This window comes from Carcharhinus amblyrhynchos, chromosome 32, assembly GCF_965287045.1.
Source record: "Carcharhinus amblyrhynchos chromosome 32, sCarAmb.v2.hapA, whole genome shotgun sequence".
NCBI lineage: Eukaryota > Metazoa > Chordata > Chondrichthyes > Carcharhiniformes > Carcharhinidae > Carcharhinus > Carcharhinus amblyrhynchos.
Genome location: NC_137355.1, coordinates 22,199,671 through 22,215,303, shown reverse-complemented (window position 1 = coordinate 22,215,303; position 15,633 = coordinate 22,199,671). Strand labels below are relative to the sequence as shown.

At 49.4% G+C, this 15,633-nt stretch overlaps 1 protein-coding gene across 1 annotated transcript in view; it reads left to right on the top strand.

The window, feature by feature from the left end:
- The first annotated feature begins 5,762 nt into the window (after positions 1-5,762).
- Positions 5,763-15,633, top strand: part of LOC145360819 (sorting nexin-24-like) — a 22,874-nt gene continuing 13,003 nt past the window's right edge. The window contains exon 1 of the mRNA XM_080216295.1: positions 5,763-5,917. Within this exon, the coding sequence (XP_080072421.1) occupies positions 5,852-5,917 (66 nt within the window). The 5' untranslated portion in view covers positions 5,763-5,851. The remainder of the gene's footprint in view (positions 5,918-15,633) is intronic.

Here is a 15,633-nt window from a genome sequence, read left to right as displayed (position 1 = left end):
CAACAACTCTGTTTGGTTTTCCAATGATCTCTTGTTTCTCAGAAGTTTGTTTTGTGTCTTTCTGGCTTCAGTTTCCTTGTCTGAAAAGCCTTTCTAACTGAATCCCACCCCCCCTGCCACCTCTCTCAAAAAGCATTTATTGCTGCTGAGGTTAAAGGGAGCTGATGCAGTCTGCAGCTGCCTATTGGGACACACTGTCCCTGATCCACAAAGGAAATATATTCAAGAACCCTTTCAATTGAAAGCCTTCAACTCTCCTGGCACCCTAGGTGCTATTGATGTCTTTAGTAAATGCCTGTGGATTGAGATTGCCAGTTTACAGTCATCGAATCAGATCTGTGTAATTAACACTTTCCCCTGTTGTATAAAAAAGAGAATTAAATGTACAACAGCCTCTGAGTGATGATTAGTCCTTTGTTGTCCTGTGTCAGCTAGAATTATCCTTAATTTTTATCTTTGGGATTCTGTATCTGAGAGCAGTGGGATACTCAGTTGCTGAGTAAAGAACAAAGAAAATTACAGCACAGGAACAGGCCCTTCGGCCCTCCAAGCCTGCACCGACCGTACTGCCCGACTGAACTAAAACCCCCTACCCTCCTGGGGGCCATATCCCTCTGTAGTTTTTCTATGTTCTATTCCTATCCTATATTTTTGATAGGCAAGGGGATTAAGGGTTATGGGGAGAGGGCGGGAATGTGGAACTGAGCCACGACAGATCAGCCATGATCTTATTGAATGGCAGGGCAGGCTCGAGGGGCTAGATGGCCTACTCCTGCTCCTATTTCTTATGTTCATGTATTTGTCAAGATGCCCCTTAAAACTCACTCTATCTGCTTCCACTACCTCCCCCGGCAGCGAGTTCCAGGCACCCACCACCCTCTGTAAAACATTTGCCTTGTACATCTCTTAAACCTTGCCCCTCGCACCTTAAAACTATGCCCCCTAGTAACTGACTCTTCCACCCTGGGAAAAAGTTTGACTATCCAAGACTAAATTCAGTGTGTAAAGCCCCTCTGGGGTGGGAGTGTGGATGGTGAGAGTGGGGAGTGGTTTGTGTGTGTGTGTGTGTGTGTGTGTGCGCGCACGCATGCAGTAAAGTAGCGTTTTTACAGAGTTGGTGATTTTAAACAGGAATGGAAAAGGGAAGTGGTATTTGCTGATGTGACAGTCTGTTCACCATTGTTTAATCATTAAATATCCTAGTTCCCTCAGCCAGAGGGAAGTTGGTGAAAGTTCTTTAACGAAAACATCCCTTCTGGGAATGTCAGTTGAGCAGAGAGACTTGCTGTGTGTTAGTAGTCTCTCTAATTCTATAGACTGGGACTGCCTGATGGCTGCTCCACTATCCAGTCACCTAGAAGATCATAAAATCCCTACAGTGCAGAAGGTGGCCATTCAGCCCATTGAGTCTGCATTGACCACAATCCCTATTCCCGATTAACCCCACTTATTTACCCTGGCTAATCCTCCTGACATGGGTCAATTTTATCATGGCCAATCAACCTAACCCACACATCTTTGGAGTGTGGGAGGAAACCCATGCAGACACGGGGAGAATGTGCAGACTCCACACACAGTGCTTTGAAGCCAGAATTGAACCCAGCTCCCTGGCACTGAGGCAGCAGTGCCAGCCACTGTGCTGACCTGTGCAGTTTAAATGACCCACACAGGTAAGCAAGAACAAGCAGTTTCCAAGGAGTCAGTGCAAACTATATTTTTGGAAAGCACAAACAACCTTACTGAGTAAATCAGTATTTGATAGTGATTTGGGGTGAATAGGTTGGTGACGAATGGGTCATTGTGATGAATCCGGGGAAACAAAGAATTTAGTATCCCACCCCATCTGTACATTTTCTCCCACACTGTGCATGCAGTGTAGTCACTGTGTACAGTAACTCCAGTGTCCTGTACAGCTGAGCTGGTTCAGGGTCTTTTCCTGTGTACACTAACCCACAGTGTTTTTGTACGAGCAGCTCAATCATGGGACCCAGATTGGTGGTGGTGTTAATGCAGTTTTTAGATCAGACTGAGCTAAAGGTTCTCACTCTGTAAAGAAAACAAGAATTAAAATGCTTTTTTACAAAGACTGCCTGACACTTGTACACTCTAACTGAAACAGTGCAAGCACTTTGTTGCTGCTGTCTGTGTTATTTGGAGAAAGGAGGTCAGTAATTGGCTTCATGCTGATCTCCATCTTGTAGTGTGGTATTTTGTGGCAGCAGTCTCTCTGCTTACACCCAGTGATCCATGAGATTCCATCTTAGGAGGTAAAAAGGTGTTTGTTTTATCTTCAGGGAGCTGCTGTCTGGAGTTGATACTGAGTTCTATGTTCCCTCTAAATCATTACCTGTTGCCATCAATCCATTGACCCTAAATCACTATCAAATACCACTTTACTTAGTAAGTTTATCATTGCTTGCCCTTTCCAAAAATATAGTTTGCACTGAGGCTCCCTGGGAATGTGGTTACCTCGCTGTGGGTCATTTAAACCTCACAGGTCAATGGATGATGGAGAAGACATCGACCACAGTGCCAGCCTGTAGCCCATTGACTGTCTGCACACTGTGTCTGTGTGCGGGGACCAGGAGCAGGCACACTTTCCTCCTCCCCTTCCTACTGCTGACACTAATGATTACCCCACACTGCTGATCGCTGCTGTGAACTCTGCCACAGACTGAGTAATGGCTCACAAATATAGTGTTTAAGATCAGCCTGGTGTTGCCTGGATACTGGGCAGATCTATGCTGACAGGGAAATACTGGAGGGTGGAACTCTATAGTTGCTTTTACAGGGCACCTTTCAGTGTCCCTTGCTGTTTATTTAAACGATGCAATACTGAAATATGAGTTGCTCTAATCGGTCTGCTGTTTACCCTCAATAGTAAATATTTCTAATATTTACACACCTTGTTTTCATGTCCTTTAAACTTATCTTCCTCCATTTCACCCTCCCATTCCAATCTTAATGCTGACATTCATTCAGTAATGGGGGGGGCTAAGGTTAGTGAAACTAACTGGGAAATTACTGGTCTATAATCAGTAGCAAATTGTATGGATATAGTGTCTGCAATGTAATGAAATGCCCCAATTACAAAACAAGCCACATAGGGAGACAGTAAGGATGAAAGTTTATTTCTTAGTGTCACAAGTCAGCTTCCATTAACACTGCAATGAAGTTACCCGTGAAAATCCCCTAGTCGCCACACTCTGGTGCCTGTTCGGGTACACTGAGGGAGAATTTAAGCACGGCCAATGCACCCTGACCTGCATGTCTTTCAGATTGTGGGAGGAAACTGGAGCACTCGGGAAACCCACTCAGACATGGAGAGAATGTGCAGACTCCACACAGTGACCCAAGCTGCGAATCAAACCCGGGTCTCTGGTGTTGTGAAGCAGCAGCACTTACGCACTGTGCCACCGAGCGATGGTCAAGGAGTTGGATCTTGAAGGAGGAAAGCAAAACAGAGAGGAAATGCCAGAAGTTGGACCTCAGGCAGTCGAAGGGTTAATTAAGAACCGACTAACCTTTAAATATTCAGCTAGTCAGACAGCCAGCGTGGAGTTGGGTAACTTGTGCTAGGTTAATATGATTGTGTTTTTGGAGAGGTGACTGAATTAGTGGACAGGGAAATGACAATGGATGCTATTTACAAGGATGCCCAGAAGGCATTTGACATAACCCCTCATAAGAGACTGTTAGTTAAAGCTCATGGAATTGAGGAAAATGATTGACCCAGTTAGGAAATTGGCAGGGTGAGACTCCTTGTTGTGTGGCTACATCCCTCTGCTATTCTGTAGAGGCTATGGTTTGAGATTTGAAGATCTTCAGGGCTCCATGGCTCTGGTAGTAGAGGACATTCAAGGGGTGGGGGATGCCATTCCACAGGCACTATCAGCACCACTCTGTTTGGCTGTATCTTCGCTTCTATATAAGGACTTTGCAGAAACTGAAACCAGTCCCCGAGGTGATTGAGACACAGCCAAATGGTTATGTTGCAGCAGCTCTTGGAGCTTAGGGTAATGTGACTGGTGGTGTCCCACAATAACCTCAACTGTTTTCATATTTATTAACAACCCTCTTCGATGATGAGGATCGAAAGTCACACATCCGAATTGACACAGAGAGAAACACCATTGTCAGCAACGCAGATGGAAGTGTAGGATTGCAGAGGGATACTGACAGTTTAAATGAATGGGCAAAACCATTTTAAAGTTTATTTACTAGTGCCACAAGTAGGCTTACATTAACATTGCAATGAAGCTACTGTGAAAATCCCCTGGCTGCCATACTCTGGCGCCTGTTCAGGTACACTGAGGGAGAATGTAGCACGGACAGTGCATTTTTCAGACTTGGGAGGAAACTGAAGCACCTGGAGGAAACCCATGCAGACACGGGGAGAATGTGCAAACCCCACACAGACAGTGACCCAAGCCACTTGAATCCGGGTCCCCGGTGCTGTGAAGCAGCAGTGCTAACCACTGTGCTACCTGGATCCATGGCACATGGATTCCAGTGGAGGTAAATGTGAAGTCATCCACCTTACACCTCAGAAAGATAAAAGAGAAGTTTCCAAATGTCAAAAAACTCAAAACGGTGGCGACCCAAAGAGAATTTTGGCGCTGTAGCTCTCTCGATCGTTAAAACGTGAAACACAGCAACAGGAGAGAATCGGAAAGGAGAATTGAATACGAGCTTTTATATCTGGAGGTTTAGAATAGAAGCGGGATACAAAGCTGTGGTTAGAGAAACCCTGGAGTTTACCAGTAACTGTTGGAGACACCACATTACAGGGAGGGTGGACTGAGCTGGGGCGGGGGGGGAGGTTTATCAGGACCTGGCATCCAATGGGTCTGACTGTGACATTCCCTGGTTAAAGGGTGAGATTTGATATTGAGACAAATTGACAGTGAGGTTGGCGAGAAAGTAATTTTGCTTTTGGGGAGTCTGGGACTGAGGGATAAAACCTAAAAATTACAGGCAGACTTTTCAGGAGTGGGGGGTGTGGGTACGGGAGGGGCTGGGGGTGGGGAAGGTTTCTGGGGGTGTGTGTCTGGGGGGGGTGCTAATGTTGAATTATTTTCACTTTGTGATTCTCCTCCAGACACAAAGCTGCAGTTTCCTGTCCCCCCCCCCCCGGGCACAGGGAGACTCCATTCCCACTGACTTTATCCCCATTCCCAGGAAACAGTCCCCCCCCCCCCCCATTCCCGGAGTTCCCGAGGGTTTGTGGCTCAGACTCGATTCTCACTGAGTTTCTGCTCCTGGGGGGTGGGGGACACAGACAGACAGACAGACACCCCCCAGCCTGAGGGCAGAACTTCCCCCCCGGGGGGTGGGCATTCGGCCTCTCTATCCTATCCCAGCTGTAGCCAATGGGAAGCGCTGATTCTGCATTAACTCAGTGACTGATCCGGGAGCCGCTCCGCACAGATCACCCGCTCCCGATCCACTCCGGATCCACTCCGGATCCACTCCCGATCCACTCCGGATCCACTCCGGACCCGCTCCCGATCCACTCCGGATCCACTCCGGACCCGCTCCCGATCCACTCCGGATCCACTCCGGATCCACTCCGGACCCGCTCCCGATCCACTCCGGACCCGCTCCCGATCCACTCCGGATCCACTCCGGACCCGCTCCCGATCCACTCCCGATCCACTCCGGACCCGCTCCCGATCCACTCCGGACCCGCTCCCGATCCACTCCCGATCCACTCCGGACCCGCTCCCGATCCACTCCGGACCCGCTCCCGATCCACTCCGGATCTGGCTCGGTTCCAGCGGGTGGGTGAGTCCGGGTTCAGTCCCGGTTGGAGCCGCTCCCGGTGTCCCGGCTCCGGATTGACTCCGGGATGATCCAAATCCGGATCCCGTCCATTGGACAAGAAACCAGCGGAAACTCGGAGAAAATCCACACGGTGAGTGAGAGAGAGAGAGAGTGTGAAAATCCCGGGATAGAGAGAGAGAGAGAGAGAGTGTGAAAATCCCGGGATAGAGAGAGAGAGAGAGAGAGTGTGAAAATCCCGGGATAGAGAGAGAGAGAGAGAGAGTGTGAAAATCCCGGGATAGAGAGAGAGAGAGAGAGAGTGTGAAAATCCCGGGATAGAGAGAGAGAGAGAGAGAGTGTGAAAATCCCGGGATAGAGAGAGAGAGAGAGAGAGTGTGAAAATCCCGGGATAGAGAGAGAGAGAGTGTGAAAATCCCGGGATAGAGAGAGAGAGAGAGAGAGTGTGAAAATCCCGGGATAGAGAGAGAGAGAGAGAGAGTGTGAAAATCCCGGGATAGGGAGAGAGAGAGAGTGAAAATCCCGGGATAGAGAGAGAGAGAGAGAGAGTGTGAAAATCCCGGGATAGAGAGAGAGAGAGAGAGAGTGTGAAAATCCCGGGATAGGGAGAGAGAGAGAGTGAAAATCCCGGGATAGAGAGAGAGAGAGAGAGAGTGTGAAAATCCCGGGATAGAGAGAGAGAGTGTGAAAATCCCGGGATAGAGAGAGAGAGAGTGTGAAAATCCCGGGATAGAGAGAGAGAGAGTGTGTGAAAATCCCGGGATAGAGAGAGAGAGAGTGTGAAAATCCCGGGATAGAGAGAGAGAGAGAGAGAGTGTGAAAATCCCGGGATAGAGAGAGAGAGAGTGTGAAAATCCCGGGATAGAGAGAGAGAGTGTGAAAATCCCGGGATAGAGAGAGAGAGAGTGTGAAAATCCCGGGATAGAGAGAGAGAGAGTGTGTGAAAATCCCGGGATAGAGAGAGAGAGAGTGTGAAAATCCCGGGATAGAGAGAGAGAGAGTGTGAAAATCCCGGGATAGAGAGAGAGAGTGTGAAAATCCCGGGATAGAGAGAGAGAGAGTGTGAAAATCCCGGGATAGAGAGAGAGAGAGAGTGTGAAAATCCCGGGATAGAGAGAGAGAGAGAGAGTGTGAAAATCCCGGGATAGAGAGAGAGAGAGAGAGTGTGAAAATCCCGGGATAGAGAGAGAGAGAGAGACTGTGAAAATCCCGGGATAGAGAGAGAGAGAGAGACTGTGAAAATCCCGGGATAGAGAGAGAGAGAGAGACTGTGAAAATCCCGGGATAGAGAGAGAGAGAGAGTGTGAAAATCCCGGGATAGAGAGAGAGAGAGAGAGTGTGAAAATCCCGGGATAGAGAGAGAGAGAGAGTGTGAAAATCCCGGGATAGAGAGAGAGAGAGAGACTGTGAAAATCCCGGGATAGAGAGAGAGAGAGAGTGTGAAAATCCCGGGATAGAGAGAGAGAGAGAGTGTGAAAATCCCGGGATAGAGAGAGAGAGAGAGTGTGAAAATCCCGGGATAGAGAGAGAGAGACTGTGAAAATCCCGGGATAGAGAGAGAGAGAGAGTGTGAAAATCCCGGGATAGAGAGAGAGAGAGAGTGAAAATCCCGGGATAGAGAGAGAGAGAGTGTGAAAATCCCGGGATAGAGAGAGAGAGAGAGAGGGTGTGAAAATCCCGGGATAGAGAGAGAGAGAGTGTGAAAATCCCGGGATAGAGAGAGAGAGAGAGAGAGTGTGTGAAAATCCCGGGATAGAGAGAGAGAGAGTGTGAAAATCCCGGGATAGAGAGAGAGAGAGAGAGAGAGTGTGAAAATCCCGGGATAGAGAGAGAGAGAGAGTGAAAATCCCGGGATAGAGAGAGAGAGAGAGAGAGTGTGAAAATCCCGGGATAGAGAGAGAGAGAGTGTGAAAATCCCGGGATAGAGAGAGAGAGAGTGTGAAAATCCCGGGATAGAGAGAGAGAGAGTGTGAAAATCCCGGGATAGAGAGAGAGAGAGTGTGAAAATCCCGGGATAGAGAGAGAGAGTGTGAAAATCCCGGGATAGAGAGAGAGAGAGAGAGTGTGAAAATCCCGGGATAGAGAGAGAGAGAGAGTGAAAATCCCGGGATAGAGAGAGAGAGAGAGAGAGTGTGAAAATCCCGGGATAGAGAGAGAGAGAGTGTGAAAATCCCGGGATAGAGAGAGAGAGAGTGTGAAAATCCCGGGATAGAGAGAGAGAGAGAGAGAGTGTGAAAATCCCGGGATAGAGAGAGAGAGAGAGAGAGTGTGAAAATCCCGGGATAGAGAGAGAGAGAGTGTGAAAATCCCGGGATAGAGAGAGAGAGTGTGAAAATCCCGGGATAGAGAGAGAGAGAGTGTGAAATCCCGGGATAGAGAGAGAGAGAGAGTGTGAAAATCCCGGGATAGAGAGAGAGAGAGTGTGTGAAAATCCCGGGATAGAGAGAGAGAGAGAGAGAGTGTGAAAATCCCGGGATAGAGAGAGAGAGAGTGTGAAAATCCCGGGATAGAGAGAGAGAGAGTGTGAAAATCCCGGGATAGAGAGAGAGAGAGTGTGAAAATCCCGGGATAGAGAGAGAGAGAGTGTGAAAATCCCGGGATAGAGAGAGAGAGAGAGAGTGTGAAAATCCCGGGATAGAGAGAGAGTGTGAAAATCCCGGGATAGAGAGAGAGAGAGAGTGTGAAAATCCCGGGATAGAGAGAGAGAGAGAGAGTGTGAAAATCCCGGGATAGAGAGAGAGAGAGAGTGTGAAAATCCCGGGATAGAGAGAGAGAGAGAGACTGTGAAAATCCCGGGATAGAGAGAGAGAGAGAGTGTGAAAATCCCGGGATAGAGAGAGAGAGAGAGTGAAAATCCCGGGATAGAGAGAGAGAGAGTGTGAAAATCCCGGGATAGAGAGAGAGAGAGAGAGAGTGTGAAAATCCCGGGATAGAGAGAGAGAGAGTGTGAAAATCCCGGGATAGAGAGAGAGAGAGAGAGAGTGTGAAATTCCCGGGATAGAGAGAGAGAGAGTGTGAAAATCCCGGGATAGAGAGAGAGAGAGAGAGAGTGTGAAAATCCCGGGATAGAGAGAGAGAGAGTGTGAAAATCCCGGGATAGAGAGAGAGAGTGTGAAAATCCCGGGATAGAGAGAGAGAGAGAGAGTGTGAAAATCCCGGGATAGAGAGAGAGAGAGAGTGAAAATCCCGGGATAGAGAGAGAGAGAGAGAGAGTGTGAAAATCCCGGGATAGAGAGAGAGAGAGAGTGTGAAAATCCCGGGATAGAGAGAGAGAGAGTGTGAAAATCCCGGGATAGAGAGAGAGAGAGTGTGAAAATCCCGGGATAGAGAGAGAGAGAGAGAGAGTGTGAAAATCCCGGGATAGAGAGAGAGAGAGAGAGAGTGTGAAAATCCCGGGATAGAGAGAGAGAGAGTGTGAAAATCCCGGGATAGAGAGAGAGAGTGTGAAAATCCCGGGATAGAGAGAGAGAGAGTGTGAAAATCCCGGGATAGAGAGAGAGAGAGAGTGTGAAAATCCCGGGATAGAGAGAGAGAGAGTGTGTGAAAATCCCGGGATAGAGAGAGAGAGAGAGAGTGTGAAAATCCCGGGATAGAGAGAGAGAGAGTGTGAAAATCCCGGGATAGAGAGAGAGAGAGTGTGAAAATCCCGGGATAGAGAGAGAGAGAGTGTGAAAATCCCGGGATAGAGAGAGAGAGAGTGTGAAAATCCCGGGATAGAGAGAGAGAGAGAGAGTGTGAAAATCCCGGGATAGAGAGAGAGTGTGAAAATCCCGGGATAGAGAGAGAGAGAGAGTGTGAAAATCCCGGGATAGAGAGAGAGAGAGAGAGTGTGAAAATCCCGGGATAGAGAGAGAGAGAGAGTGTGAAAATCCCGGGATAGAGAGAGAGAGAGAGACTGTGAAAATCCCGGGATAGAGAGAGAGAGAGAGTGTGAAAATCCCGGGATAGAGAGAGAGAGAGAGTGAAAATCCCGGGATAGAGAGAGAGAGAGAGTGTGAAAATCCCGGGATAGAGAGAGAGAGAGAGTGAAAATCCCGGGATAGAGAGAGAGAGAGTGTGAAAATCCCGGGATAGAGAGAGAGAGAGAGAGAGTGTGAAAATCCCGGGATAGAGAGAGAGAGAGTGTGAAAATCCCGGGATAGAGAGAGAGAGAGAGAGAGTGTGAAAATCCCGGGATAGAGAGAGAGAGAGTGTGAAAATCCCGGGATAGAGAGAGAGAGAGAGAGAGTGTGAAAATCCCGGGATAGAGAGAGAGAGAGAGTGAAAATCCCGGGATAGAGAGAGAGAGAGAGAGAGTGTGAAAATCCCGGGATAGAGAGAGAGAGAGTGTGAAAATCCCGGGATAGAGAGAGAGAGAGTGTGAAAATCCCGGGATAGAGAGAGAGAGAGAGAGAGTGTGAAATTCCCGGGATAGAGAGAGAGAGAGTGTGAAAATCCCGGGATAGAGAGAGAGAGAGAGAGAGTGTGAAAATCCCGGGATAGAGAGAGAGAGAGTGTGAAAATCCCGGGATAGAGAGAGAGAGAGAGTGTGAAAATCCCGGGATAGAGAGAGAGAGAGAGTGAAAATCCCGGGATAGAGAGAGAGAGAGAGAGAGTGTGAAAATCCCGGATAGAGAGAGAGAGAGTGTGAAAATCCCGGGATAGAGAGAGAGAGAGTGTGAAAATCCCGGGATAGAGAGAGAGAGAGAGAGAGTGTGAAAATCCCGGGATAGAGAGAGAGAGAGTGTGAAAATCCCGGGATAGAGAGAGAGAGAGTGTGAAAATCCCGGGATAGAGAGAGAGAGTGTGAAAATCCCGGGATAGAGAGAGAGAGAGTGTGAAAATCCCGGGATAGAGAGAGAGAGAGAGTGTGAAAATCCCGGGATAGAGAGAGAGAGAGTGTGTGAAAATCCCGGGATAGAGAGAGAGAGAGAGAGAGAGTGTGAAAATCCCGGGATAGAGAGAGAGAGAGTGTGAAAATCCCGGGATAGAGAGAGAGAGAGTGTGAAAATCCCGGGATAGAGAGAGAGAGAGTGTGAAAATCCCGGGATAGAGAGAGAGAGAGTGTGAAAATCCCGGGATAGAGAGAGAGAGAGTGTGAAAATCCCGGGATAGAGAGAGAGAGAGTGTGAAAATCCCGGGATAGAGAGAGAGAGAGTGTGAAAATCCCGGGATAGAGAGAGAGAGAGTGTGAAAATCCCGGGATAGAGAGAGAGAGAGAGTGTGAAAATCCCGGGATAGAGAGAGAGAGAGAGTGTGAAAATCCCGGGATAGAGAGAGAGAGAGAGAGAGTGTGAAAATCCCAGGATAGAGAGAGAGAGAGTGTGAAAATCCCAGGATAGAGAGAGAGAGAGTGTGAAAATCCTGGGATAGAGAGAGAGAGTGAAAATCCCAGGATAGAGAGAGAGAGAGAGAGAGAGTGTGAAAATCCCGGGATAGAGAGAGAGAGAGAGAGTGTGAAAATCCCAGGATAGAGAGAGAGAGAGAGAAAATCCCAGGATAGAGCGAGTGAAAATCCCGGTATAGAGAGAGAGAGAGTGTGTGAAAATCCCGGGATAGAGAGAGAGAGAGTGAAAATCCCGGGATAGAGAGAGAGAGAGTGAAAATCCCGGGATAGAGAGAGAGAGAGAGTGAAAATCCCGGGATAGAGAGAGAGAGAGTGTGAAAATCCCGGGATAGAGAGAGAGAGAGTGTGAAAATCCCGGGATAGAGAGAGAGAGAGTGTGAAAATCCCGGGATAGAGAGAGAGAGAGAGTGTGAAAATCCCGGGATAGAGAGAAAGAGAGGGAGAGTGTGAAAATCCCGGGATAGAGAGAGAGAGTGTGAAAATCCCGGGATAGAGAGAGAGAGAGAGTGTGTGTGAAAATCCCAGGATAGAGAGAGAGAGAGAGAAAATCCCAGGATAGAGCGAGTGAAAATCCCGGTATAGAGAGAGAGAGAGTGTGTGAAAATCCCGGGATAGAGAGAGAGAGCGAGAGTGAAAATCCCGGGATAGAGAGAGAGAGAGAGTGAAAATCCCGGGATAGAGAGAGAGAGAGTGTGAAAATCCCGGGATAGAGAGAGAGAGAGTGTGAAAATCCCGGGATAGAGAGAGAGAGAGAGTGTGAAAATCCCGGGATAGAGAGAGAGAGAGGGAGAGTGTGAAAATCCCGGGATAGAGAAAGAGAGTGTGAAAATCCCGGGATAGAGAGAGAGAGAGAGTGTGAAAATCCCGGGATAGAGAGAGAGAGAGTGTGAAAATCCAGGGATAGAGAGAGAGAGTGTGTGAAAATCCCGGGATAGAGAGAGTGTGTGAAAATCCCAGGATAGAGAGAGAGTGTGAAAATCCCGGGATAGAGAGAGAAAAGAGTGTGACAATCTCGGGATAGAGAGATAGAGGGGGGGAGTGTGAAAATCCCGGGATAGAGAGAGAGAGACGTCCTCTGGACATTTCTGGATCTCTCCCCCTCATCTTAAACCTATGCCCTCTAGTTTTAGACTCCCCTACCTTTGGGAAAAGCTGATCTATGCCCCTCATTATTTTATAGACCTCTATAAGATCACCCCTCAGCCTTCTACACTCCAGGGAAAAAGTCCCAGTCTATCCAGCCTCTCCTTATAACTCAATCCATCAAGTCCCGGTAGCCTCCTAGTAAATCTTTTCTGCACTCTTTATAATTTAATAATATCCTTAGTTGTATATCTGTGACTCTGATCACAATCCCTGTCTGTGCTGAGATTCCTGATCTCTGGATGGGAGAATTGACCTCAGTGCCCAGCCAGCGATGGTCTGAATTCTCTGCCCCTGTTAGACAGTGTGGTGATTTGTTGAGAATGTGTTCAGTTTGTTTGTGAAGCCTCATGTGATGGAATAGTCTCAGGCTGCGCTGGAGGGGCAGTTATGTGGGAGGTGGGCAAGGCACCAGGGTCAGATAGATGGTATCCCAGTCTGTGAATGGAAACCAGGCAGGAACAAGCAGTGATCGTAAGGAGCATTTTCCACTTCTCATTAGAAGCAGACAAGCTCCCAGAGGATTGGAGGGTGCTGAATGTTGTACGGTATTTTAAAAAAGTGCAAGGGATCAGCCAGAAAACTATCAGTCAGTCTGACTTCAGTGGTGGGTAAATTGTTGGAAACAATTCTGAGGACTGAATAAACCATCACTTGGAACAGCTGGGATAGTCAGCATGGCTTAGTCTGGGTGAGATTGTATCTTAATGGCTTAATAGAATGTTTTGAGGAAGTAACAAGGAGGGTTTTTTAATTCATTCATTGGACATGGGCATCACTGACTGGCGAGTATTTACTGCCCATCCCTAGCTGCTCCTTGAGAAGGTGGTGGTGAGCTGCCTTCTTGAGTCGCTGCAGTCCACGTGCTGTGGGTTAACCCACAATGCATTAGGGAGGGAATTCCTGGATTTTGACTGAGTGACTGTGAAGGAATGGCGATACATTTCCAAGTCAGGATGATGAGTGGTTTGGAGGGGAACTTACAGGTGGGGGTGTTCCCCATGTATCTGCTGCCCTTGTCCTTCTAGATGGAAGTGGTGGTGGGTTTGGAAGGTGCTGTCTGAGGATCTTTGGTGAATTGCTGCAGTGCATCTTGTAGATAGTACACACTGCTGCTACTGAGTGTCGGTGATGAAGGGAGAGGATGTTTGTGGATGTGATACCAATCAAACAGAACTGCTTTGTCCTGGATGGTGTTGAGCTTCTTGTGTTGTTGGAGCTGCACCAATCCAGGCAAGTGGATTATGCCTGACTTGTGTCTTGTAGATGGTGGACAGGTTTTGGGGAGTCAGGAGGTGAGTTACTCGCTGCAGTATTCCCAGCCTCTGACCTGCTCTCACAGCCACTGTGTTGATGTGGTGAGTCCAGTTGAGTTTCTGGTCAATGGTAACTCCCAGGATGTTGAGAGTGGGGGATTCAATGATGGTTACACCAGGGTTGGTTCAGAACAGAGGAGACTGTAGGGCAGCCTAACTACACTGTAGGCCAAGACAGGAAGAACCTCACTGAGGGGTCAGGAGCTGTAGATGTAGGGAGAGGTGAGGAGAAACTGAGGGCGGTGAGTATAAGGAACTCGCTTGAAGCTGAGATGCTGGACTCAGTGAATAGATTCTTGAATCTGTAACACTGGAACCTGCAAAGCTCCAGGTCAGGTGCTGGAAAAATGGATTAAAATGATTGGTTAGTTTCTTCTGTCTGTTTTGGCCAGTGCGGACACTGTGGCCTGAATGGCCTCTTTCTGCATTGTAACCTTCCTCTGGGTTCCTGTGTGCAGGAGAATTGGATAGGGAATCTCTGTGCTGACACAGCTCCATCCTCCAATCTGCACAGACAGCCACTCACTGTAACTCACCAACAACATCCTAACCCGGAGACTGCAGCTGGTTTGAGAGTAAGAAATGTGACCATGATTCGAAACTGCACTGATTGGGACACATACTGAGTGAGAACTTCCCCTTGGGAATCTGTGAAGGGTCTGAGAGGAACTGAACACTTCACACAATGGGTCCAAAGCTGAGTGAGGACGAATAGTCATAGAATCACCACAGTGTAGAAAGAGGCCGTTCAGCCCATTGATTCTGCACCAACAATCCCACCCAGGCCCTAATCCCACATAGTTACCCTGCTAATCCCCCTGACAATAAGGGGTAATTTCAGCACGGCCAATCCACCTAACCTGCACATCTTTCAGACTGTGGGAGGAAACCAGAGCACCCGGAGGAAACCCACGCAGACATGGGGAGAATGTGCAGACTCCATACAGGCAGTGACACAAGCTGGGAATTGAACCCGGGACCCTGGCACTGTGAGGCCGCAGTGCTAACCACTGTGCCAGCGTGCTGCCCATTCAGACAGGGCGCTGTACCAGAATAATACCACTGTACAGGAACAGGGAGTGAGTTGAAATTAATCCCCTTTCTCCAAGAAGAGAAACATAGAAACATGGAAAATAGGTGTAGGAGTAGGCCATTCAGCCCTTCGAGCCTGTACCACCACTCAATCCGATCGTGCACTTTCAGTATCTGACTCCCGCTTTCTCTCCAAACCCATTCATCTCTTTCACCACAAGAGCCACATCCACCTCCCTCTTGAACAGATTATTCTTAGACAGTGACCCTGAGTTCTGGACTTTCCCAATGTCGGGAACATTCTTCCCTCACCTAGCCTGTCCAGTCCCGGCAGGATGTTATATCCCAGTGAGTAGAAGCCCAGTCGATCCAGTCAGCCCGGCCATTCCAGGAATCAGGCTGGTGAACTTTCACTGACCTCCCTCAGGAGTAAGAATGTCCTTCCTCAGCCCAAAACAATCCTCAAGGTGTGACTCAATTAGAGAAGGGGGGGGGCGTGATCGGAGAGGTGGGGGAGGGGGGGGCCGGCGGGGGAGGGGTCCCCGATCGGAGAGGTTGGGGGGGGGTCCCCGATCGGAGAGGTTGGGGAAGGGTCCCCGATCGGAGAGGTTGGGGGGGGGGGGCCCCCGATCGGAGAGGTTGGGGGGGGGCCCCCGATCGGAGAGGTTGGGGGGGGCCCTGATCGGAGAGGTTGGGGGGGGGGGGCCCCCGATCGGAGAGGTTGGGGGGGGGCCCCGATCGGAGAGTGGGGGGGGGGGGCCCCCGATCGGAGAGGTTGGGGGGGGGCCCCGATCGGAGAGTGGGGGGGGGGGCCCCGATCGGAGAGGTTGGGGGGGGGCCCCCGATCGGAGAGTGGGGGGGGGGGCCCCCGATCGGAGAGGTTGGGGGGGGGGCCCCGATCGGAGAGGTTGGGGGGGGGGCCCCGATCGGAGAGGTTGGGGGGGGGGCCCCGATCGGAGAGGTTGGGGGGGGGGCCCTGATCGGAGAGGTTGGGCGGGGGGAGGGCCCCCGATCGGAGAGGTTGGGGGGGGC